Raw genomic sequence first — 27,268 nt, 5'->3', positions numbered from 1 at the left:
AGCGCAGGCGCGCGGTCCGGCTCGCGCACCTTCCCCCATCCTTCCGGGTTGCCAAGGGAAACTGCTGGCGGGCGCCATGTTGTTTGTGTAGATGGGGAGGTTATAATGTAGAGAGGAAAAGAATACACTCAGTGTTAGTATTTGTACCTAAGAAATAAGGATTAAGGACATTTCATATTTGGGGAGTGGATCATGTCCAGAATGTTACTAAAAACACTGATCTCATCATTATTATATTCTACATTATAATGAAATTTACAAAAATAATATATATCATGATAAATACAGTAATATAAATATAATCTGGTCTAAATAATTAATACAAGATTATAGTGGGATGTCTGTTTCCTTTACAACAGTGGCAAAAGTATAAACATTTCAGAAATTTGGGGTTTCAAGGACTTAAATCAACAGTTACAGTTATTAATTAGATTGTAAGCTTATAACTGGTTTTACCAGGAAAAAAATAATACATTGAGTTACCTCTCGTTTTCAGGTATGTCCTGGGCACAGTTATGATGATAAATAAATGTTTAAATTAAATGAACAGGGTTGGTTGTATGTATGTCTTTATTTATATAGGGCAATTAATGTACATAGCGCTTCACAGCAGTAATACACGTGACAATCATATAAATAACAAATACGGTAATACAAATAACAGATCATGGGAATAAGTGCTTCAGACATAAAAGTAAAATTTAATAAAAGGAGTCCCTGCTCCGAAGAGCTTACAATTTAACGGGTAGGAGGAACATACAGATACAATAGGAGGGCATACTGGTAAGTGTGTCTGCAAGGGGCCAAGCTTTATGTATCAGGTGTATAGTGTTAGCCACGGAGCTACTCATAGGCTTATAGGGTTATACATTATATATAAATACATTGCATTAACAGTTAAAAAATAGTATATGTTATCTAATAAAAGTATTAGAAAGCTATTTATTGACGTCTTCCAGATGCATAATTGGAGCCAGCGCAAAGAAAAGCTCAACATTTTGAAAATAGAAAAATAATCCACTGAAATCAATAGGATTTATTCCTTTACACTTCATTAAAAAAAAAAACATCTACAAATATAAATGTATACATAAAGCTCAAATACTAATACTCTAAAAAAAGAGAATATAATAAAATCCAATAAAATTAATGTTTCTGAAAGGTTGAGCCCAAGTGAGGGGATGACATTTGGATTATGGGGTATTTGGGCTATATAACTTATAACGCCCAGCCAGCAATTCTCTTTTTGTTTGCATAGGGATTTTTATTTTTCAAACAGAAATACAGTAAGCACCAGTCTCTAGTTTCCAACTGCACTCCTCTGTGACCAACTGTAGGGACTTATCCAAATATGTAGCACTTTGCTTGGTTTCTGGCCCCAGAGAGGGGGACTAGTTGGACATATTAAATATCCGCATCATTTTTAATTGTAAATGATATGTTACAGTTGAGAATATTATAAATTACTAAAATGTTATCAGTTTGTGTTTGACTTGTTTTAAAACACATCAGGAATCATAGATAGAAACATCACAAAGCTTGGAGTGATGAAATGGTGATGCTCTGTGTTCCCACACATCTCACTCTCATAGGGTGTCACTCAGCCTCTTTAAACCGTCTTACACACAGAAGTTGCCCCATAGAGTTAATTCGGTGCCCCTCAGATATAGGTCACTCAGAAATCTATCTGCAGTATATCACTGTCCTTTACGATACTTCTTTTTCACATAATTTGCCCGCAAAGTCAAAGACTTCAACTGAGAGTGCTATCTGAACAAGCTCCTCACCCCTAACACATACAGCAATTATCATCCGAGATCTGACTCCAAAAGACTGTTCATGGTCCCAAGGTTCAACAAAGTATCCTGCCGTTCCTTCCTTCTCTTACCGTGCACCCCACAACTGGAACAATCTACCGGAGACTCACACAGACTCCACCAGTCTAAGTTCTTTTAAAAGTAAAGCCGTCTCACATTTTAATCTTGTCTGTAACTGTTATATACGCCTATAGTATATTTATTATCTTTAACTGTGCATGCAATGTCTTTTATATAATGTATAACCCATTTCACTTAACATAACTATGTATTTGTAACCATGCATTTGTCATTATAACTCTGTTCCCAGTACATACTTGAAAACGAGAGGTAAGGCCTCAGCCAGGGTGGCGCTGAGCGGGCGCGCTCACGCTGGCCACGATGAGACACTTTGCGACAATGTGTGTGGCCAGCGTGAGCGGGCAGGCGCGCCTGCTCGGTGCTTAGCTGCTTGCCGAGCAAGCAAATTTGAATTTGCTGCTCGCAAGAGTGTCACGTGAGCGGTTCGCCCAATGAGGGCGAACCAGCTCCCTGACATCGTGTCCACGACCCCAGACACACGCGCACCTAGCCAGCCAGGAATCGCCCGGCCTGCATCTATTGTAATGTTCTTGTAATCTTTTTTCTTGCATACGTTTCCTGTAAGATTTTCACTAATAGTCATATTTATTATATTGTGTCATACATAGTTACATAGTAGATGAGGTTGAAAAAAGACGTACGTCCATCAAGTTCAACCTATGCTAAATTTAGACAACAGATACGTTATCCTATATCTATACTTACTTATTGATCCAGAGGAAGGCAAACAAAAAACCCCAGAGTCATATCATCCAATGATATCTCATAAGGGGAAAAATAAATTCCTTCCTGACTCCAAGAATTGGCAATCGGATTAATCCCTGGATCAACATCCTTCCCATGTATACTTATTTGGTATATCCCTGTATACCTTTCCTTTCTAAAAAGATGTCCAACCTTTTTTTGAACAAATCTATTGTATCTGCCATCACAGTCTCCATGGGTAAAGAATTCCACATTGTAACTGCCCTTATGGCAAATAACCCTTTCCTTTGTTGCTGGTGAAATCTCCTTTCCTCCAACCTTAAGGGATGGCCCAGAGTCCTTAATACTGCCCTTGGGATGAATAGTTATTTTGAAAGCTCCTTGTATTGTCCCCAAATATATTTGTATATAGTTATCATATCCCCTCTTAGACGCCTCTTTTCTAATGTAAATAAATCTAATTTAGCTAGCCTCTCCTCATAAGTCACATTGTCCATCCCCTTTATTAATTTGGTGGCTCTTCTCTGCACTCTCTCTAGTTCCATAATGTATTTTCTTAGGATTGGTGCCCAAAATTGTACTCCATATTTAAGTTGTGGTCTTACTAATGCTTTGTAAAGGGGCATAATTATGTTTACTTCCCTTCCATCCATTGTCCGTTTGATGCAAGAGAAGATCTTGTTTGCCTTTGCAGCTACTGCATGACTTTGGGCACTATTGCCAAGTCTGCTGTCTACAAGCACTCCTAAATCCTTCTCCATCAAGGATTCTCCCATTTTATCCCCATTCAATTTGTAATTCGCCTTTTTATTCTTGTATCCCAAATGCATAACCTTACATTTATCTGTATTAAACCTCATCTGCCATTTACCTGCCCACGTTTCCAGTCTCTCCAAGTCCTTCTGAAGAGAAATTACATCCTGCTCTGATTCTATTACCTTACACAATTTAGTATCATCAGCAAAGATGGAGACTTTGCTCTCGATGCCAACCTCAAGGTCTTTAATAAACAAATTAAAAAGCAGGGGTCCCAGTACCGATCCCTGAGGTACTCCACTCACGACTTTAGCCCAACCTGAAAAGTTCCATTTATGACAACCCTCTGTTGTCTATCCTTTAACCAGTTTTCAATCCAGGTGCATATATTATTACAGAGTCCAATTTTCTTTATTTTGTACACTAACCTCTTGTGTGAAACCGTGGTCTAAATTCGTACTTACCTCCTCAAAGAAACAAATAAGAAACAAATATTGAAGTCAGGCTTACAGGTCTAATTCACCGGTTGTGATCTAGCTCCCTTTTTAAATATAGGCACCACGTCTGATTTCTGCCAATCTTGTGGTACTGAGCCTTTGGAAATGGAGTCCTTGAATATTAAATATAATGGTTTTGCTATTACTGAGCGTAACTCTTTGAGAACTCTTGGATGTATGCCATCGGGGCCAGGTGCCTTATTTACTTTAATTTTTTCAAGTGGCTTATGAACTTCTTCCTCAGTTAACCAATTGTTCATTAATATCATGAGATGTTTTTTAGTCCATCTTGTGCTTCAGGGGTTAATGGTATAACAATTTGGATTTACAAATACAATATATTGGGTTTATGACAGGTCCAGGCTTTTCATGGGTCTGTGCTGGGCTTCAAACAGAACTTAATTGGGGGGGCACCTAAAAGTGGCACGTGTTGTTTAGAAGGTCGTAAACGCTAAGCAGAGCTGACTCTACAAGCCTCAAAGCAAACTCACAGTTTGTGAATAATTACTGGTACATTCCAGAGACAGGTGACCGACTGGTTATGCCCTCATTGAAGGACTTTATTAAAAAATGAGAATATCATGTGACGTCATCCAATGTACCTACTACAGGCTAACTGTGTTAATTTAACACTTCTTCCAGACATACCACAGTAGGAGGTGCAGGTATCTATGGCGGCAGGGACATAATGTGCCTAACATAATGGTGGTGTTTAAGTATCCCACAGGCCAATAGGAAGCCGTGACATCATCCGTTTGCGGCTTCCTATTGGCCTGCATGACCGGGACATTTAAACTGCAGAGATTCCGGCACCCCCTATGGAGGTCTCTCTGGAAGCAGGGGGTCCTCTGAGCTGAAATGAGCACAGTACAGCTGCAGAGACCCCCTGCTTCAATCCAGCAATGCCAATTAATTAATATATCTATATATTTTTTTTTTAAATGGTGGTTTGCACTACGGGATACCAGACATGTGGATATTTTCGTTGACCACTTGCCACTGAAAAGGGAAAAAAAAAAAAAAAAAAACCCACCATAAAAAAGATAATTAAAAGACCAAGAATATGATGTCTTTTCAACGTCTTTCTTTTACAGTATAACTACTTTACAGTTGACTCATGGAAACTTGTCCTTATTTATTATTTAGAAATTTGAGAACAATGCGTTTACAAAAAAAAAACCCAAAAATTCCTGCCATTTTTAATGATTTTTAAAAAAAAATGTACTGATCATCCTTTAGTTTAGAACATCAAATCCACTTCCTCTTTTGAAAACAGGCTCTGACACACCTTTTTGAGCTCTGCCCTTAGGCAACAAAGTATCACAAACAGATCTATTGCTCTGTTCCAAACAGCATTTATCTGAAAGCTGTAACAATAAGGTGCTACACTTTGTAATATGTTACATATCAGCTGTAGCACAAAGTTAGAAGGCGGCCATTTTATTAGGCACACCATCAGTATTTTTTACAGATTTATAACAGGAGCACCAAACGATTGCCAGCTTCTAAGCAGGTAGAATTATACATCGACACATGCTTAACATATAAAAAGAAAAATGTGTGGCGGAATGTCATACTGCTGCTTTAATACCCAAGCATAGAGCTATGGGCAAAATCTGCCTCAAGTTTGTTATAAATGGACATATAAAGGTTTTGCAAATGCTGTGGAAAAAGCCATTTTTCTTGGTTGCTTGGATTTAATATTCTGATTCTTTAACCCATTAATTGCACAGCAACTTTAAACATATTTTTTGTGACATAATTCGTGTCATATTCAGTTTTAGAATGATCTCAAGTGAAGCCTCATCCAATATTATTGAGAGAAACATCATTTTATGTATGATGGGTATACATTTGTTTTTATTTTTTATTATTACAAACATGTTTGTTTTTCTTCTTTTATTTATAAGTATTGAAATCAAAAAGGGGTCTTTTTGAAAGACCAAAAGAAGCACATTTTTACATAAAATATTATACTGCCATCGCTCTCAGTGTTTGGCACCACCTAACAAAATGATGTTTACGCGATAGAAAAAAGAACAATATAATGTACATTATTTCTGCACTTAAGACCAGGAATGACATTGACAAACAATATGTTTTACTCGCATACAAATGACAATAAACAGAGTTAAAATGCAATATCTTCTATGTAGCCAGCTGTTTAAATGTTGTTTGTAGTCTCGTTCATTCGACAGTATAAATGTATTTTAGATGCATCTTTGTTCTGGTCTGTATTTCAGCATTCAAAATTGTATAGTGCAACTGCATAGGTTAAACACAAGCGGAGGATGTTAAAATATTACTTAGAACATAATAGCTACACAAAGACCTAGAATTAGTTTTTGTTTTTTTTAACCTGGTTAGGAATATTTGGTAGACTTAATTTCCCTGAAACAATTGAGAATAGAGCACTCTAGGTAAGAAAACCCTGAGTTTTCGGCTGAATATCAACTGCTTACATGTCACAGTAACCAAACGCCAAGAGGTTAACAACTCCCTTGCGTAGGCTGCATAACTCGTTCTAGTTCTTTCAAAAACGACAACGTAACCTCATACTGTATTATCTGTACTAGACAGTTCAACTATTTGTAGTATCTGACTTTATTAAAAAATAATAATAATGAGCTTGACACACTATAACCATGTGAAAAGAAGTACACATCCCGTGGGAACATATTTTCAGTCTAATAAAGAAACTTTTGAAATACATTTTAAAGGAAAAAATAGTTTTTGGCTACAAAAAGCATCTTGCTGAAGGAATGTTGCACAGTCTGACATCGGTTGGTGTGGTCATTTACTGAAATTGCAGGTTCTGGCAAGATAAGACCGAAGGTTTCAATAAGTGGGTGCCAACGCTTTATCCAAGTATAGCGTCATGGATCACAAGGGATCCTCGGGGACAAAATCTCTCCAGTGATCCGCCGTTCACCATTCTATTAGAACCGTTTAAGAGAATGAAAGATCCATCCCTCTTAAGCATTCCCTTTTCACCTCTAGTACAAGTAAAATATGAAAGACCCTTCTAAACTAATATTACTGAACTCATTCATTTAAAAAAAAAATATATAGCCCTTTCCCTTGATATATTTGGGGCCCTGATGTATCCACCGATGTAGGATCAGTATCTTTTTTTTTTTTTTAAAGAATACATGTCACACTCTTCATGGCTCTTAAGTATAATGTTTGATGGGGCTTAAATTAGATTTAAAAAAAAAAAGAAGCTGTGTGTATCACAATAATATAAGAATGCAAAGAATGAACGAATAATGGTTTGCCGTTTTCCAGTCTCTTCCCTTCTTCCCAGCCAAATAAAGTCTGAGACATATATGGCCCAAATAGAGCAGATTATTCACTGATGATCTTGAAATCTCCAAACGGTGTTCCCTGGGTAGATTTAAGGTTTATTCATGGTCCCCTTCAACCCTTCGTTTGCGAACTGCAACGGGAACAAAAAAAACACAACATATATTAGCATGGTCTAATGGTCAAACGAAACGTTGTCATGTAAACTCCTCTCTTGGCTGATCAGAGTGACAAACGTCAGAAGAAAAAACATGAGTCAATGCCTGGACTTGGGTGAATGACTATATTGGAGTAACAGTGTTACTGTTAGAATGGCATGCTGTGTAATGTAACAGTGTCCTGGGGTAAGCAATATGTAATCTACAGTTTGCTTTGGCTTCCAGACGAGAGTTCCTGAAAAGAGCTTCCTCCGTCCTGCTTTCTAGTGGTAAAAAGATTTAACTAAAAACTGGTAAAAAAAAAAAAAAAATTTGGACATGGATGAAGCTCTCATCTTATTTCTATTTTCGTTGCATTTACATTTGTAGTGCACCAATACATTTTACAGATATAAATAATCGTTTGCATATTAGATTTTACCCAGCAAAACTTTTTTTTAAAATCTGGTTATGCCCACATACCAGCTTCACAGTGCATAGTCAGCAACTCGCCTCCCACAGATGAGACCCAAAAGGTCGAAACAGCTGTCTGTGAGTAGGGTTACTGGCTCTGCACTACTTTAACCCAGGATGTGCTGAAAAGCTGTGTAATGCGGTAGTATTTATATGTACGGTATACTGTACGTTGGAGGGTTAGTCACTTTTTACCCACCATAACTTTTTAAATGTCGAACACAGAAGCAAACCGCTTACAATGCAAAGCTATTATTTGGTCTTTCCATTGTGACATGCAGTTAGATTGCTGGTTCAGTGTAAGTTTGTATCAAACAACTTCATATAGGATGCAGGCGCAAAGGTAAACATGATCAGAGCAGAAGATTAGTAAAGAAATCAAACAGCAAGCACAACACTGCAAATAATTACACTGATCAACACAGGATTTGGCATACAATGTAACCTGTGTGTCCCTGTAGAGTCAAGTTTGAAGAGATGCCAATGGATTTGAAGGAACATTTACCCGTACACTCCATACTAAGAAAATACAAGACAGCAAAAAGAAAAAAAGGTATCAGCAGAGGAGAAAATACATTGTTCTAGTCCAGGAGTGGCCAACACCAGTCCTCAAGGGCCACCAACAGGACAAGTTTTAAGGCTATCCCTGCGTCAGCACAGGTGGTCCAGTCTTCAACTGAGCCACCTGTGCTGAAGCAGGGATAGCCTTAAAACTTGACCTGTTGGTGGCCCTTGAGGACAGGGGTTGGCCGCCCTTGCTCTAGCCCAATGCATATGAATGCTGTAATTGTAAGAGGTGTCAGTTATGTTCATGTTCTGCTTTTTATTCCTGCTTCTCAGCCCAAGGAAGAAAGCTTGTGCTACAAATGTGGGAGTAAAAATGAGACCTGTAGAAAAAAAAAAAGAGAGATGTCTTAACAGCAGTGAATAAGGAAAAACAGTTGGGTCCTAAAGTGTAACAAGGAGGCCTAGGAAGAATACAAATACTTGCTGGGACCCTGGAAGGCAGCCCCAAGATGTGTGTGTTTTGGCTGCCAAGCAAATACTAATGCTGGAACAGAACTTGTAAATAGGGAGAGAAAAATGCAAGAGAACAAAAAAATAAAGAGATGAAAGGTGAAGATGTGCTCATTAGATGGGTGCAAATAAATGTTCCACCTTCCAATTTATATCAAACTAGCTGAGAGACCCGGCGTTGCCCGGGATGTAAATGCGTAATAGGTAGTATTATTTATAAATCGTGGAACAATAGGTGAGTATTTGTTGGAAAGGTTGGATAATAATGTTGAAAAGAAAGATGGAATAAAATGTAATACGATGTTGTTTAAAAATGGTTTATTGTAAACACACCACAGTACAATGTATATTTTGGTGACATAACAGGTGTAAAAATGTGAGGCGTGTGTCCTGCTAGGGTGTGAGCGTGTGTGAGGCGGCAGGTGGCGCGTGGGTTGTGAGTGCTGTCTGTGAGTGGGGGTCCTGCTAGGGTGTGAGGCGGCAGGTGGCGCGTGGGTTGTGAGTGCTGTCTGTGAGTGGGGGTCCTGCTAGGGTGTGAGGCGGCGGGTGGCACATGGGTTGTGAGTGCTGTCTGTGAGTGGGGTCCTGCGAGGGTGTGAGGCGGCAGGTGGCGCGTGGGTTGTGAGTGCTCTCTTTGAGTGGGGGTCCTGCTAGGGTGTGAGGCGGTGGGTCAGTGATGTCGGTGCGTAGGGGCGGGAGGCAGCAGGTGTCTGTGGCGGCAGGTATGTGTCGAGTGTGGCGGGTGTCTGTTGAGTGCATGCAGCGGCTGTGAGGCGGTGGGTGAAAGGCAGAGGCGGGCGGAGTAAGGGCGGGTGAAAGGCAGAGGCGGGTGGGCGCGAAAGCAGAGGCGGGGAGGCGGGAAGGGGGGGAAGGGTGTGGGAGGGGGGAAGGGTGTGGGAGGGGGGAAGGGTGTGGGAGGGGGGAAGGGTGTGGGAGGGGAGGAGGGGGGTGGGAAAGGGGAGGAGGGGGGAGGGAATGGGGAGGAGGGAAAGGGGAGAAGGGGGAGGGAAAGGGGAGAAGGGGGAGGGAAAGGGGAGAAGGGGGAGGGAAAGGGGAGGAGGGGGAGGGAAAGGGGAGGAGGGGGAGGGAAAGGGGAGGAGGGAAAGGGGAGGAGGGGGAGGGAAAGGGGAGGGGGAGGGAAAGGGGAGCGGGGGGGGAGAAAGGGGAGCGGGGGGGGGAGAAAGGGGAGCGGGGGGGGGAGAAAGGGGAGCGGGGGGGGGAGAAAGGGGAGCGGGGGGGGAGAAAGGGGAGCGGGGGGGGGAGAAAGGGGAGCGGGGGGGGGGAGAAAGGGGAGCGGGGGGGGGACAAAGGGGAGCGGGGGGGGGGACAAAGGGGAGCGGGGGGGGGACAAAGGGGAGCGGGGGGGGGGACAAAGGGGAGCGGGGGGGGGGACAAAGGGGAGCGGGGGGGGACAAAGGGGAGCGGGGGGGGGGACAAAGGGGAGCGGGGGGGGGGGACAAAGGGGAGCGGGGGGGGGGACAAAGGGGAGCGGGGGGGACGACAAAGGGGAGCGGGGGGGACAAAGGGGAGCGGGGGGGACAAAGGGGAGCGGGGGGGACAAAGGGGAGCGGGGGGGACAAAGGGGAGCGGGGGGGACAAAGGGGAGCGGGGGGGACAAAGGGGAGCGGGGGGGACAAAGGGGAGCGGGGGGGACAAAGGGGAGCGGGGGGGGACAAAGGGGAGCGGGGGGGGACAAAGGGGAGCGGGGGGGGACAAAGGGGAGCGGGGGGGGACAAAGGGGAGCGGGGGGGAAAGGGGAGGGGGGGAGAAAGGGGAGGGGGGGAGAAAGGGGAGGGGGGGAATGGGGAGGGGGGGAATGGGGAGCGGGGGGGGAAAAGGGGAGCGGGGGGGGAAAGGGGAGCGGGGGGGAAAGGGGAGCTGGGGGGAGAAAGGGGAGCGGGGGGGAGAAAGGGGAGCGGGGGGGGGAAAGGGGAGCGGGGAGGGGAAAGGGGAGCGGGGAGGGGGGGAAAGGGGAGGGGGGGGAAAGGGGAGGGGGGGGAAAGGGGAGCGGGGGGGAAAGGGGAGCGGGGGGGGGAAAGGGGAGCGGGGGGGGAAAGGGGAGCGGGGGGGAAAGGGGAGCTGGGGGGAGAAAGGGGAGCTGGGGGGAGAAAGGGGAGCTGGGGGGAGAAAGGGGAGCTGGGGGGAGAAAGGGGAGCGGGGGGGACAAAGGGGAGCGGGGGGGACAAAGGGGAGCGGGGGGGGACAAAGGGGAGCGGGGGGGGAGAAAGGGGAGCGAGGGGGGGGAAAGGGGAGCGGGGGGGGGAGAAAGGGGAGCGGGGGGGGAGAAAGGGGAGCGGGGGGGGGAGAAAGGGGAGCGGGGGGGAGAAAGGGGAGCGGGGGGGGGGAAAGGGGAGCGGGGGGGCGAAAGGGGAGCGGGGGGGGAAAGGGGAGGGGGGGGAGAAAGGGGAGCGGGGGGGAGAAAGGGGAGTGGGGGGGAAAGGAGTGGGGGGGGGAGGGAAAAGGGGAGTGGGGGGGGTGGGCATATGTATTGTCATAATTTATGTATGTGCATGTCCCCCCCCCCCCGTGCGTCCGTCCCCCTGCTGGTTTGGCTGGTGCCCCCCCCCCCGTGACTCGCCCCCTCCTCCCTGTGACTCCCTCCCCCGTTCCCTGTGACTCGCGGCTCGCCCCCCCCGTTCCCTGTGACTCGCGGCTCGCCCCCCCCGTTCCGTGACTCGCCCCCCCCCGTTCCCTGTGACTCGCGGCTCCCCCCCCCCCCCCGTGGCGCCCGCTTGGTCCCCCGATGTGCCGTCCGGCTGAGTGAGGCTCGTGCAGGCGGCGGCAGGAAGCACCCTGTGTGGGCCTGAGGCGCGAGGCTGCGCGGAGAGTTACTGGCGCCATAAGCTGAGGCGGGACCCGCTGAGACTTACCTTAGGGGGAGGTAGCGCCGGGGAGGTAAGGGAGCGGCTGGGGTAGGAGAGCCGCGCTTCCCGTCCGGAGCCGGTGCAGGGCGGCGCACGTGATGGGGGGTGGGGGGGGCAGAGTGTGTGTGTGTGTGTGTGTGTGTGTGTGTGTGTGTGTGTGTGTGTGGCCCGTCACTCCGCCTCAGGCCAATGAGAGGTGTGCGGGGGCGGGCATGGTCTGAGCCGGAGTGACAGGCCAAAGTTGCTATGCGATTGGCCCTTGGGACGCAGACATACAGTGCTTTCAAAAATATATAGTAGATAGTCCACGGTCCGGTTCTTTTCTCACCTTCTCAGCATCATTTCAGTGGGTTACATCATTCAGGCATATAGAATGTAGTTGTAGAGTGGAGAATCCTTAGGCCCGTTCTATACTGCATGCGGCTGCGGCTGCCTATGCGAACGCACGTGCCGCATGCTTTTTGTATGTATACTGTGAGAGCTGTGAATGTACAGTGTGTGTGTGTGTGCGTGTGCGTGTGCGTGTGTGTGCATGTGTAATTTATTATTCATTAAAAAAAAAACTGCACAAATGTAATAAATATTTTAACACACACACACACACACACACACACGCACGCACACACACGCACACACACACGCACGCACACGCGATTTTCCCCGTCTTCGCGGCTGTCTGTCGACTCCCTGCCGTGCGCCATTATAGAAAGGCTGACTAACGTCAGCCAACTAAAATTCTGCGCGCGCGCCCGGCACTATAGAACGTGCCTTAGCTTGCTTGTTCTTAGCTTGCTTGTTCTTAGCTTGCTTGTTCTTAGCTTGCTTGTTCTTAGCTTGCTTGTTCTTAGCTTGCTTGTTCTTAGCTTGCTTGTTCTTAGCTTGGGTGGTAAATGATTCTGAATTCTATCAATCCAAATGCAATCTTTATACATTTTTCCTCAAGCAGTCTTAAAGCAATAACTGTTTTTCTCACTGTCAGAAGATTCGGCGTAGTCAATCATTTGACACGGTTTCTTCATTTAGAATTATTTACCCTGATTCAGAAACCCCTCTTTGTTCTGTCACCAAGTAAATATAGTTAATCCTATGTTCCTTATCTTTTAAAGACCCATCTCTATTGTTTTGTCTTTTAACAGCATTTAACTAACCTTTGATTCCAAACTCTTGACCATATACTATTCAACTCAGCAGACATTAAAATACCAAGTTTCTAAAATCACATAGAACATTTCTACACCTGCCTGTGTTCAGACTGATTTAACTTGTTATCTTTGTATGTAGTACTGACATGTATAGTTAAAAAAAAAAAAAAAAAAACACCATTTCACGAGCTTAAATAAATCTGGTCACTTTGTATTTGCAGTCCAGGGGTAATTAAATCCCATAGCAATGCCTCCCATAAGCCCACCCAGTAGGAGGGGGCCTCATGATGCTGGATGGGCAATACTTTAAAAGTACAATGGTGTCAGCAAAAATGTTCCAGCAATTCTGTGCATATGTAGCAAAACATTAGAGCAGGAGCGGCCAACTCCAGTCCTCAAGGTTCACCAACAGGTCAGGTATTCAGGATATCCCTGCTTCAGCACAGGTGGCTCAATCGAATCTGAAGCTGGAACCAATTGAGTTGCCTGTGCTGAACCAGAGATATTCTGATCACCTGACCTGTTGGTGGCCCTTGAAGACTGAAGTTGGCCACCCCTGTAGTAGAGAGATGAAATTCCTCCGTCAATTAACCAATCCCTCCCAATACGAGTCCATTTTTTTTTTTTTAGAGGTAGAGGGCCCATTGGTCAGAACTTTTCCATCTTACCGAGATCATTATTCTTCGTTATGGCATCTGCTGCCCTTGCGCGTGGGCCTTGCTGCGTAAAATGATATCCAATCTTAAGAATTCCCGTATTTTCCTCCAGCAGGTGTGCAAGCTCCATTTCTACGCCGGTTCCCAGCTGTTGTCTCTGTGTTTTGTAAAAGAGAGAGAGAAAAAAAAAAAAGAAAATAGTAACAATAGTACAAGGAAAATGGAACCAAAAAACCTCCAGTTTTTTCCATCATTAGTCCCTCCTTGGCAGTCTTCTGCTTCTTGCTGCTGAGGGTAGGAGTGAAACAATTGGGATAACCAGAGGGCGGTTTAAATATGGTAAAAAAAACCATGGCGGAGTTAAATTACAACATTATTTCCATTCCAAGGAAACAAAAACTTATGAAACTAAAAATAAGTCAAATAAATTTGTAGCAGACAGCCCCTGTAAGCTCAGAACACAAGTCCACCACATCATATATATATTTGTGTCAAACGGAGTGCTACTAGGATAGTGACCTCAAGTATAGAACAAAGGACAAAAAGCCCCAGTGCTACATCCAACGTCACCAATTATATAGTTAAATACTTATCTTAGAGCTTTTTGCTTTTTGGTAGTGTTAGGACCTACAGATGAGCCACACCGTGTCATGGTTGAAGGCTTCAAATACTTTGGCCAAAGAATGGAACTAAATGACCCTTGCTTATGAAAAGATAAACAGATACATTTGTAGCAGTGCTTGAAATGAAGGGGCCAGAGCAATTCAATCGCACATTCAATTTGGATTCAAATGTTTAATTTTATTTATTCATTTCCAGAAGCCCCCAAGCATTTTTTCTTACATTTTGTGTGAAAGAGCAGAGTAAATGTGTCATTGTTACACAAGGGAATTCGAAACTGGTTGTGATTAGATACAAGGTTATCTTAAATGTAGACAAAAGCCGGGATTTAAATGGTTGCCTAAACTTTAAGTCGTTTTGGGAAGACAGACCAGGTTGGCCAAGTGTTCATTATCGGCCACCCGTGACCATGTTCTTACAATACCAATAAGGATCTTTCTCTGCGTATGTATGGGTATCCAAGTGGTAATGTCTCCTGGATGGATAAACACAGGATCATGTGGTTAACAGGACCATTCATGTCACAATGACATCAATGTGCTTGGATGTGCTCTTCCAAGTTACAAAAAGCTATGAGAACCCCCCCCCCCCGAGATATACACAAAGGCATATCGGTGGGGGCCACACGGATTCAGACCTCTTGTGGCATTTATAGTGATGACAAATGAAAGCCAAAAACTGCCGCACAAAAATGGCCTTCAGAGTCTTACCTGGTTATCAATTTTGATTTCTCGCAAGGTTTCGTTTTCTTTCAGTGCTTCAACCAAAGCCAAGATGCCCGTTCCAGTGATGAAGTTGGTCTCGATGTTTAGACTCCTCAGACTTCGATTGACTTTCAGCATATCAGCGAATGCCTTGTGAAAAAGAAAAGTTTGATTTCAAGGAAGCGTCTGTTTTAGGTTTCTTCCTGGGAGCCGCGCCGTTCGCGCGCCCCCGTCCCCCGAAGGCACGGCTTCAAATGACGTTGCGGGTCACGCGCTTTGCCATGGCGACGCGTGATGTCACATGACCCTGCGACGCCATAGACCCGGCTGCCAGTAGGTAAGTGAGGTTACAGAGGCCTCACGCCTCCCCGGCATTAAATAAATTGCCTGGGGGAAGAGTGCGGGGCCTCTGTAACAGCCCGCGCCCCCGCCTGCAAATTCTACCACGCCCCCCCCCCCAGTTAGCGCACCGCTGAGCTAACCCTCAACTAACACCAGCCTTAACTGTCTGATGGACCTTCTATTCCCAGACACAAACATGTGTCCAGTGCTATAGGCTGCGTGCGCGTATCACATCAAGTCACAAATAAGGCCATTACGGGAAAAGGTTGGCAAAAAAAAAACCCCATTGTAGATATGGATTTTTTTCAGAACAGAAACATTATAAACTGAGAAGGGAAAAGGCATTTGCTTTTGTTAATGCATTACAAAAAAACACAAATGGGACTTTCTAATATCAATGCTAATGGAACTGGATATATTTGTACACTTCATAGAGCAATTTCAGTAGGATAAGATATATAGATGTACACCCATCATCTGACATACAGACCCGAAAAGCGCAATGTGACCAATTGGTTGGTGGACTTGCTAATGGCTGTATTAGCTATTCTGCTTTCTGATAAATCCAACTACTTCCCCCACCATGCACTCATTTCCCTTAAGATACTCACTACAGCTACAGGATCGTTACTCCTTGTTGCAGCAATGCTAAACGTCTTCACGTGGCTGTTCGATTCCAAAGCCTTTGCAAAATCTTTCAAAGTTGGAATTGGAATATTCTGAAAGGAAAAGCAAAAAATAAACAAAAACATGTAGTCTTGTGTTGTCCCGGTACATCATAAAATAGGATTCGTATTAGCTATTTAGATAAAAAAGGAAGTGCTGTCCATTTCTTTTGAGAGGGGGGGGGGGGGGGGGGGGTGTTATAGCCTGGATGTATAACACCACTTTGGGAGGATCAACAGTTTGAGAATCATTGCCAGGACTGTGTAACCCTGCACGTCACATTACCGTGCAGTGCTTTAGTAACTTTAAACTGTGTCATGTCTCGGTAGCAATTTGTTTGGTAATTTGTGTTGAATATGATCCAATTTAATCTACAGTATAACGCTTTGCTGACATACCACATCTCCACTACTCCTTAATGCAGTGTAGGAGTTATCCAGGATACCACGTCACTAATGACTGATTCTTTATATAAGCATATAGTAGGCAGTGTCTCAATATATTCTCTGATTAATTGAGAATACCCCACCTATTACATTTTCGTTTTGTGATAGAATTTTTAATTAGTTCTCTATTAACTTATTTATTTTTTAAAAATGAACATTTCTTCAACAATTATTACCCAATCACAGTACTGAGCACACAAAGCAATGGCACCATATATTTTTACATTGATTCAGAGTTAAGTTGATCAACGTCCTTACATTTGATTTTTATTGAACATGTAATATACTTGCATCATTACTGAAAATATTAATCTGTTTCAAAAACTATTACGAATAACACACATAATATACACTTACAATCTCAGTCTAAGAACATTGCTGTCAATTTAGTTCAATGTACCATGAAGTGCAGTAATAAAGTGTGGTAGAGCAGGGGGCTCAACTCCAGTCCTCCAGCTCCCCCAACAGGTCAGGTTTTCAGAATATCCCAGCTTCAGCACGAGTACCTCAATCAGAGGTTCAGTCGAAGACTGAGCCACCTGTGCTGAAGCTACGACCGATTGAGCCACCTGTGCTGAAGCAGGGATATCCTGAAAACCTGACCTAGTGGGGAGGACTTGTGCGCCCCTGTGATAGAGCACCATACACAAGTGGCCCAGGAAAGCGGTTTGAATACAGCAAACAACGTTAAGCCTTCCACATTACCTTAATATTATTCAGGTTAACTTCAACCAGGCGCGAGTCATTGTTTCCAATTCTCTTCAATGTCTCCTCCACATTGGTCGGGTTTGGAGGTTCATCAAAAACTGGGTTGATTTGTTCTGCTTTGACCACATCTGAAAATGATTGAAAATCATCAATAAACTCAAACCTTGAACCTCCAATTAAAAAAAAGCGGTTTAATTATGAAGTGTGTGTGAATCATTAGATTTATATTTCTCTCTTAAGTAGTTAGTGGAATAACTATTACGCTGTTGGCCACCAAGACCCAACTGTTTTGATTGGAACATGTTTCTATTATTTATTTTTCCAGTTCCGGCCTGAAATCCATAATATAAATAGCAGGTGATATGCACACAGTGATGCACGCGCACACACGTTACTGTAGCTGCCGCTCACATTAACACAATGCCTACATCCGGACACGGTTCTCTAGATTTGGTAAACTGCTCAATACTCACTTGGAAATCCCTGGACGTCATAGCCATTGCCCATACCACTGTTGGGTAGCAAGTTGTGCATTCCAAGGATAGCTGTTGGGAAAAGAGAACCTGTTAAAACAATCCACACACTTATCACAGTTTCGCAGTGTCACTGTGCCCTAACGAGTCACAATTTCCCACAAATCCTGTCTTATCCACTAATTTGACCGAAGACATTTGTATAATATGTTATTTTTTTTTAAATTAAGTGTGGAATCACATTTACTGATTAAAATGTACACGTTTATTCAACATATATTTTTAAGCTGTGCACGGTTGATGAATAGGGCTTAAAAAACGTTAACTCAAAGGCGAAGCATAGCTATACTGCCTTTCATAGTTATTACATATACAAATTTATAGTAATGCTGCATGTAAGTGTCACAGCAAGAAACCGTTTTTAAAGTGCCGCTTTAATTGCCTCCAAGAAAGGATTACAAAATGCAACAAGCCTGCTTTAGTGCATCAGATCTACACTGGATTGGCAACGTATATTAATTTGTGTTTTATGCTCACTAATCCTCCAGGCGTCTCCTCATACTATTTGGTTTCACTTCCGCAGTCATCTGTTGCCAGGCCATAGCGGTGGCTAATGCAATCTATCCTGTATGCATAGCAAGTACCTATGAATATGCAACGTCACATTTGTCCTTCAAACGCTAACCTGCAAGGTCACAGAGTTCTGTATCCGTGGCACTGCACAATGCCTCTTCCAGTTCCGGATCGAGAGCGAGATTCTCTTCTGTACGGAAATCCACAGGCTTTTGCTTGGCAACAAATACCTTTCCTGCAAGGAATAACATTTCAAAGTCAGTTTTCAAAATCTCCTACAACCTTTCGAAAATATTCTTCATTAAAATTGACTTTGCTTGATATGAACCTTCACGGAGGGGTAGTTTTCCAGAGGAGAATAGAAACCAGTGCGTATGTGAACTACCAATTCTGACCTGGTGGTGGCATCATTGTAGTTGCTATAGGTTGTTGAGTTCTGTGAAGGAACACCGAGGCGTAACATTGGGAGATGGAGAGTCCAACCACATTTAGTGTGCGCTATGACTTGTCTCGAAGGGACTGCTATTTTCCAGTGTTTCTTTTTCTTAAAGAAACTGAAGACTAAAGGGCTGCAGACCTGTCTGAGATGTGCGAATGTGTTCACAAGTTATATTTTAAAACACTATTGTGGCGCGGTTGTCACTTTTTTTTTGACCGATCATAACTTGTTTAATAATATATCGTATTTCTACTTTTCATTGCAAAGTCAGTATAACCAGCCTCACACCGACGAGACCCAAAAGGTCAAAAGAGCTGCCTGTGTCTAGGGTTACTGGCTCTGCACTTCTTTAACCCAGTCTGTGCTGAAAAGCTGTGTAATGCGGCAGGTATAAGCTTATATGAGGGTCCATGTTAAAATGGACATGGCAAAAGGTGAAAGGTGAAAAAGTGTGTGTTCATTTGCATGTCATTACCCAGAACCCTGGCTGCAGTGGAATCACTATGCCAAGGCTACATTTATAGAAGGCGCGTGACAGCGTGCATGGCGTCGCACACCTCTTGCCTGCCCTCATTGGCTGAACCGCTCATGTGATGGGGTGCAATTTTTTTTCTTCATTTTGTAGCTTAAATTCTCGCGGCATGCGATTGTGCGCATTGTCGAGGTTACTGTAATCGCGGCCTAAGAGATAATGGGGAAAAGCAGGGTTGCAGACCTGTCTATGTGCTCAGACGCATTATTTTTATGGCATCGGAGTGCCTGGCAGCACGTGCACCAATTTCATCCCCGATCTGTGGTCTAGGGGGGTGGGCGCGGCCATGATGTCACATTTGCGCTCTAGTTGGTTTAAAAGTACTTGCCCCATTGGTTAAAACTATCTGTGCACTCATTGATTGGCAGTCAACCATGTGACGCAGTCGCTGCATGGAAAGGCTAATCTCGTCTTCCCTACATCCGGTCGTGCCCTCACGCTTTGTAAGAGCGCGCACACGTGCTCCATAGAGGGCCGTACGTTGTTCGGGTCGCGCGCACAGCCGCGAGCAGTGGGGACGAGGCCTGACCGGTCTGCAGCCCTGCTTTTCATTATCCTCCAGCATACAGTGCTTCCACTGCAGCCAGGGATTCTGGGTAATGACATGCAAATGAGCACACCTTTTGCATCTTATCCATTTTAACATGGACCCCTCTAAGCTTATGCCTGCCACATTACACAGCTGTCCAGCACAGCCTGGGTTAAAGAAGTGCAGAGCTAGTAAACCTGCTCACAGAGCCATTTCGACCTTAATATAACCACCTTAAGACTACACTGAGCTCCGGGTAGGACTCCATTTTAACCTTCCGGACACTTAATATTTTAAACTTCTAGGTCCAGAACGAAGCATCACATTTTAAAAATAAAAAACAGCTTTAAGAAGGGCAAGAAGAGATCTGAATATGAAAATGCAAAACAAGGGGACGATCAGCACGAACTGCGCCTTTAGTCTGGAAAGATGCACAATAACTTTGCTAGAGGATACCGTACCCAATATGCAAACGAGAATGAAACCTCAACACAACTAAACACAACGTTAGCACCAAGGAGACAATTTAAAACTCCGACCATAGGTGTGCGTGAAGAATTGACCCTTATAACTAATGGGGCAATTCTACATTGTCCGACATGGCCGTTCTCCGCAACAAACCTCCCCACTGACTTCAGGACACATGTAGGCTGAGGCCCCCAAGTGGTTGATGATCCGAGTAAGTGCTCAGTTTGATTGACTCGTCCGGCTCTCACATCCTCATTAGCCATACGCGGCTTTCATCTCCGTGTAAGCCTTGTGTTTCTTCTTAGCATTGGGTGAGGCTTAATGTCACTGTAATCTATGACATGAATCTCTGTACTGCTTGTTAGCGCGGCTGCTTCCTGCTTGTGAACGGTCTTAAAGATGCAGTTCAAGCAATATCCTATATGGGTTTTTTTTTTTTTTTTTAATAAATCAGTTCTGTACTATGAGAAAATACTTGTAGCATTTTTTGGGGGGGAGGGGGGGAACAAAAACAATTTTAAAGACATTTTTAATGTACTGTAATGCAACAGACATTTTTGTTTCTATAGCAACCATTTACAAAGTCTCATACCCTTCCTCTTCTGAGACAGGCTGTGGCACACCACTTTTGCCCTCTCTAGCAGTGCACCAATTGTATCTAGTGCCTGCCTGGTCACATGATCCACACAGTCAAAAACGCCATAGGGTCAAGTGACATCACGTTGCCATGTCAATGTAATGTCACATGACCCCGCAGCGCCATTTGACGCCGGAGACAAGGTAATGAAGAGGAGGTGGGGGCGGGGGTGTAGTAAGAGCAGGCAGGGGGGTGTCTGAAAAGTGTGCGCACACCTGCCTTACAGACTAAATCACGGCTCTTCAACTGGCGGCCAGCAGGCCAAATGCAGCCGTGAAGGGACTTAGTGACCACTGGACTCTCTACTCTTGCTAGTTTCAGACCAGTTGCATAGACAGCAAAGTGCAGTTCCCCTCACTAAATATATGATCCAGAGACATTAAAATGCTGGCAAAATGTTGAAATATCATTTAAGTCTGTAAATGCATCTAAAAGTTATTACAATAAGATTGTGGCCCTTTTAGTCCTAAAACGTTTTCTGATTTGGCTCTTTTAGAGAACTAGTTCAGGATCCCTGGTGCCACTGCTGCCCGCGTTAAAGCTGCTACTCCATACATTGCTGTTCCTAAAGCATTCACATGTGGCCTGATAAAGGAACTTTCAAGCATTTTGGACATTTCATTTCTTTGGAGCGGAGAGCTCGGAGAATGCCGAGTGCGGACATAATTTAATTCCCTGTGCGCTGATCCATGCAGCGTATTAACAAGGTCACCTTGCTACCAATTCCTTTAAAAGAAGGAACACATGAAATTGCTTTGTGCAAGTTCATTTATTTGTAGCTCCGTTCACATTCAGTGTTAGGAGGTTATGTAATTTACATGAAATTGCAAGCGTTAAACTTTTGGTGGAGCGTTAAATATAAATAATGCTGCATTCGAGGCACAGACATTTCAAAGAGGTGAACCAGTGTGATTATGTTAACTTTTTATTCATATTAATAACCGACTCAGTCCCTGCCCTAGTGTTGTGCAATGCATCACAGACACCTCTAGCAAAGGAGAGTTATAACAAGTGTTGTGAATTTGGTGCCAGAATCGAAATCAGCAATGGTTTGTTGAGAGGTACGTGAGATGCACAGTACACTAGCAACAGGGGTCAAGGCTTGCCCAGCATTGCCATGAAAACTTCTGCAAGCTCTTGGGCGTGTGCACGAGAATTTCCTCTTTTGACAAACGCAAGCCTGTTTGGTAGAAGTTTGCCAGTTTTACCCAGAGAGAATTCGAAACCAGAAGAATCTCACCTAAGTTTGCCTATTGTACAAGAGCAAAGATATTTCTAGACACACAGCAGAAACGAGTCTTCCCTTAGCTCGCATGACCAACTGTTGTATAGTAACACAAACATATTTACCAGGTACCTGGTTTCTAGGTTTGGTACCTAATGGAGACCAGTCGTGCCTAGTGGACCATGTTCTGCCAGAGTTTGAGAGTCTCCATCTCCTGTTCTCACTGGTTAAAGCTCAGCAAGTTCAGCTATGTAGGGGGACTAATGACATTATGGAATACCAATGGAACAAAAAAAGGCTCATCTAGCAAATGGATGTTATCATAGATATACATCACCACTTATATTGTGCGTAAGCATATACAAATAAATACAAAAGCCTGTCGTGATCAGTGAGTGTTCTTGCATTTCGGAAGGAGCCAGCCATGGCAGTGTTGGGTAGCCTCTCCAGTCTGCACCCACTAGCAGGGTGGAGGACTTGCACTAAAAGTAGTATTTCACATTAACACTATAATCCAGCCCACAATGTACAGTAAGGATGTCACAGTGCACACAGGGAGAGTCCTTCAAACAGCATTTACGATGGTGTAATGGGAGGTAAACCTTTCCAGTCCTTTAAGCCACCAACAACCACTCTGAGACTTTGTACAAGGCGCTGAAAGCGATCTAGACTCCTCATCCTACCAAGTAAACCGGTTTCATGGTGCGCTGTGGGTAGAAACTGTTTTTCAGGAGTTTAACACATCTCCTGTCGGGCTCCTGTCAAGTGGTAATGCCATTTTTTCCCCTCTCTTTATACTATTGCATCTAGTTATTCTCTCTCGCTAGAAACACTTGGCAATCGTCCAAGGATTTCCCAAGATCCTTTGCGGGGCTGCACTACAAAAACGGCACACCTTATATATGCCATGTTATTGGAATCCACCCAATAACACAAATGAATATTGTACTAATGCAGGCGATATCATTTAAGAAGACAAGACCTGCAGTATAAAGTTGCTCTGCGAGATGCTTGCAAACATTTTGCCTGCAGCATTATACAAACACATTTATTTACGGTATGTGCAAAGAAGTCAGCCTTGAATTGTCCATACATTGGAGGGAGGCAATGCAGCATAGAAGTATTATTTGGCAATGCTTTGCAGGCTTTTCTGGCAATGTATGCATTAAAACTCAGGTGAGGCAGACAAAAAAAAATGCCACCAAAAAAATTTAAATTAATTGGTTTTAATATATGCATCTTTTGATTAACTTTATTTAAAATTAATTACCTAAAGCTGCCGATTGATTAATTCTCCTGTGATCGATCAGCAAAGATCCTGCTTCCCAGGGTTCACTAAATGGCTGCCTTTCAGTTTCAAATCAACTCAGCAGCTACAATGTATTCTTACACTAGTAATGTAACATTATCTATTGTTACAGTTTATGACTCAAACTGTGGGGAAAATTGGAAATAAATGATCACAAACAGGAAAGTGTTGCAAAGATCTTGCACTGCTGGGGAGGTGGGATAAAACCTGCTACAGAAATCAAAGGATGCTCAGTATATTAAAAATGGCATTAAGAGTTGAATTGAATAAAATACTACAAAACTGATCAAATATATTTAAAAAAAACACTCATGTAGGATATTGCAAGGATTGCTCCTTTATAAGGGCAACAGTTTGTTAACCTAAAGGGCAGAAATCAGAGAAAGAGACAAGAGGCACTGAGGCGCGTACAAGATAAAATGTACCAAGATAAAAGCAAATATCCAAACTTACACCATGGTGGAAAGCAGCAGGCTCAATAAGAGCCATAAAATGGATGATGGAGCCTTTGGAGACGTCACTTCCTGCTCTCTCTCGGTGACCAACTAGGACGATGCTACGTAACTGCAGGAACATTGTTGGCAGCCGAACGCTGGTCTAATTCCTTCCAGCGCCCATAGTTGCCGTTGTGAGCCTCCTACTATTCACCATGTTCTACGTTTGGATATTTGCTTTGTCTAATTACATTTGATCATATACTTACCTTGGTGGGCCATGTGTTTTTTTTAGGGTTTCTGTGCCAAAGCACGTGGAGAGAATGGGTGCACAGGCAGCAGCCTACCCTGGATCATGCCATCTGATTGACAATACAATGGAGAAACGAACAGAGCAGACCCGAGCAGAAGATTTCTTGTATTTACCTAAAGTGACCTGATGCACATTTGATTAAACAAAACATCAAGCTCTAAACCAACATGTAATGATGGATCAGTGACTTTGACTTGTAAGGCACACACAGTGTAAGGGAAATCTAAGCATACAGGTTCAGTACACACACAAAGAAAGGAAGAGGGGTAATAGGAAGTCTAGGTACTGGGTTTAGCATATTTCAAAATAACACATGCAAGAACAACAGTGATCTGAGCCTAGAAGGTGGCACACAAAGGAACGCAAGACAAGTATTCACTAAAAGGGTAGTGGAAGCATGTTGCAGTTTCCCAACTGAGGTAATGTGGATGGAGGGTAAGTATAGCATAAGATTTAAAAAAAAATGTAATAATAATATTATATTTATATATATATTTTTTTTTTATGGACACGGATGGGAGCTTTAGTGAGGTGGAAGAAAAAATAAAGATGCATTATTATTTACTGAGAGTAGGCAAAATTGGCAGACATAGTAAACCAGATGATTCTGATCTGGTCTAATTTTCTATGTACTGTATTTGTATATTGTTGGGGTTATAATCTCAAATCAAATCTTCTGAAATTAAAAGAAAATATAAAATTAATAAATTAAAAAAAAAAACAAACCCCCCCCCCCCCCCAATTTTGCAGACTGCAATTGAAAACAACTTTAGTAGTTCTTTTTGTAACTACAGTAGAGAATAGACTGGTTCCTTAAGGGTTCACTTGTAGCCGCTGATCAATTGTTACTTGTAGGGGCCTCAAGAATTTCATCAATCTGTTCCCACACTAGAAACTGGAAAACTTAAAAAAAAAAAAAAAGTTTTTCCAAAACGAAAGAGCTGAGAATATTTTGTTTATAGCAACCCATTGAGCTCTTTTGGGTCAACTATCCAATGAATATAAAGGTTAATATTGTAGTGGCAAGAATCCCCTATGTCTCGCTGTAGAAGAATCAGAGAGTTGGGAACAAAATAGTCTGCGTTCATAATTAAAGGCAATCCGAGCAGCTTAAAAAAATATATAAGTTTGTTTTAATATACACAGCCTTTGATTACCTTTATTGAAAACTAATTACCTAAGCTGCCGATCGATTCGTTCTCCAATGATCGATCAGCAAAGATCCTGCTTCCCAGGGTTCACTAAATGGCTGCCTTTCAGTTTCAATCTATCCTTAGTCAGTGTAACTCAGCAGCTACAATGTATTCTTACATTACGAAGGTAACATTATCTATGTTTACAGCTCAAACTGCTGGGAATATTGGCAACAAATGATCACAAAACAGGAAAGTGTTACAAAGATCTTGCACTGCTGGGGAGGTGGGATAAAACCGGCGATAGAAATAAAAGATGCTCAGTATATTAAAACATTAAATATGGCATTTAGAGTTGAATTCTAAAATAAAACAAATGTAGGAAGTATCTAATATTATTATATAACTGATTAAAAAAAATAAAAATAAAACACATGTAGGATATTGCATGGATAACTCTTTTAAATCAAAGTTTTTCGGAAGCAGAAAACCACAAAGCTTTGGAGCATCGTGTGTAATCTGTTTTTTGGCAAAGTATTCATGCATCTGTGGCTTTCTGTTCATGATGAACAGCACAAAGATACTCTTGTTATTGAGGCAGCATTTCTAGTAAGCTTTATATTACAATGAACTACATCTTCTGACAGCATTGTTCTGCTGAAACCAGGGGCATTTTATTTATATCTAAAATGTTTTACCAGGAAAAAAAAAACACATGCAGCGTTACCGCTAGTTTTCAGGTATGTCCTGGGCACAGGATGAGGGTGACTGGGGCAAAGAGTGGCATTGTCACACAGGGTTCCTGTGCACCAATCAATTACTTGCTCCAGTTTTTGCTCTGTGTACAGCAGGTTGTGATTTGGTGTGAACAGAAGTGACCTGGAGCACAAGTTACAATGTGATGCATCAAATTCTGCACCTGTGTTGGATAGATAGATAGGATAGATAGGATATCTATAGCCGTTCTGTGGTATTAGATAATACATACTGCATTAAAAAAATATATATATATTCAACTCTTAATGCCGTTTTTAATGTTTTAAATTATCGTTTGACGTCTATACCAGGTTTTAACTCACCTAAGCAGTGCAAGATCTTTATAACACTTTCCTGTTTGTGATAATTTGTTGGCAATATTCCTAGTGGTTTGAGCTGCAAACTAACAATACATAATGTTACTGTAGGGATAAAAGATACATTGTAGCTGCTGAGTTACACTGACTGAAGCAGCCATTATGTTAACCACACCGTAAGGATTTTGACAGATTTATTACAGGAGCATCAAACTATTGGCAGCTTAAGCAAGAATGTAGAATTATACATGGTCACATGTTTTACATATACAAATAAGAAAAAAATAAAATAAAGGGGGGATGTAATATTGCTGCTTTAACAATCTGCACCAGATAAAAGAAACTTCACTTACAAACTTCTTAAATATAAACACTACCAAAAGTAAAAAAATGCATCTGCAGCTAAATATTGCTCAGATGTAGCCTCCTCTTGGAGTTACCAAGCCATGTTGCCAAATTAGGGGACATTTTTTTTACTAGCATCTAAACTATTACACATGCAAATGTACAGTGGCTATAAAAGATGAACGTTTAAGACGAAGAGAGAGAAGTAGAAAGGGAGCGTTAGTTTCCTGCATCTCTTCTGATCAGCAGCCAAAAAGGTGGTGTTTGCAGGATAAGGAGTGGGGGGGTGGGGGGGAGAGAGAGGGGTTGTCAATTTGATCCCCACCGTATAATTTGGGGTTTAAGTTAGCAACAGTGGAAAACATGTAGGCAGGAAATGTATTTCGCAATGTAATTGGTTATCACTATAAATAAAATTGCACCTAAGGGGACTTCATGAAGGAAACATCTGAATTTGAATACCAGTTAATTTGAATAGCTGGAAAGGATCATAACTTAATCTCATGCAAAAGAACGGGGAAGGACTTCGGTCACAAGTTTCGGGATGATAACATGGATTGAGGGTATGGAAGATTATTCTGCTTTTCTGGCACTTCAGTTTGAGTCTTTCCCATGGAGAGACTTTGACCCAATTTGTGTTGTAAAACAACAAATGAATTGTTCCACTGCAAGACAAGATTTTAACATCTCGTATTTATGAACGCTCTCTGACTGCAAATATATCTGCAAATACATAGGAGGACTATACATCAAACACCCTTAACCAACTCAAAGTTTAATTTGCTTCCAAATTGAAAATAAGAATTTTTACTCAAGTGGACGACTGGTGATTTTATAGATGCAGAA

At 42.9% G+C, this 27,268-nt stretch overlaps 1 protein-coding gene across 2 annotated transcripts in view; it reads right to left on the bottom strand.

The window, feature by feature from the left end:
* Window positions 1-5,740: 5,740 nt before the first annotated feature.
* Window positions 5,741-27,268, bottom strand: part of LOC142468958 (tropomodulin-3-like) — a 50,145-nt gene continuing 28,617 nt past the window's right edge. For both annotated transcript variants that reach the window (XM_075575686.1, XM_075575685.1), the window contains exons 4-10: window positions 18,098-18,220; window positions 17,413-17,484; window positions 16,937-17,067; window positions 15,731-15,838; window positions 14,784-14,927; window positions 13,465-13,609; window positions 5,741-7,295 (exon numbers count right to left, since the gene is read on the bottom strand). In XM_075575686.1, coding sequence (XP_075431801.1) covers window positions 7,261-7,295; window positions 13,465-13,609; window positions 14,784-14,927; window positions 15,731-15,838; window positions 16,937-17,067; window positions 17,413-17,484; window positions 18,098-18,220 — 758 coding nt within the window. In that variant the 3' untranslated portion in view covers window positions 5,741-7,260. The remainder of the gene's footprint in view (window positions 7,296-13,464; window positions 13,610-14,783; window positions 14,928-15,730; window positions 15,839-16,936; window positions 17,068-17,412; window positions 17,485-18,097; window positions 18,221-27,268) is intronic.

This window comes from Ascaphus truei, chromosome 18, assembly GCF_040206685.1.
Source record: "Ascaphus truei isolate aAscTru1 chromosome 18, aAscTru1.hap1, whole genome shotgun sequence".
Classification (NCBI taxonomy): Eukaryota; Metazoa; Chordata; class Amphibia; order Anura; family Ascaphidae; genus Ascaphus; species Ascaphus truei.
Note: the sequence above shows the minus strand (reverse complement) of the source record. Positions and strands in the feature narration are given on the sequence as shown.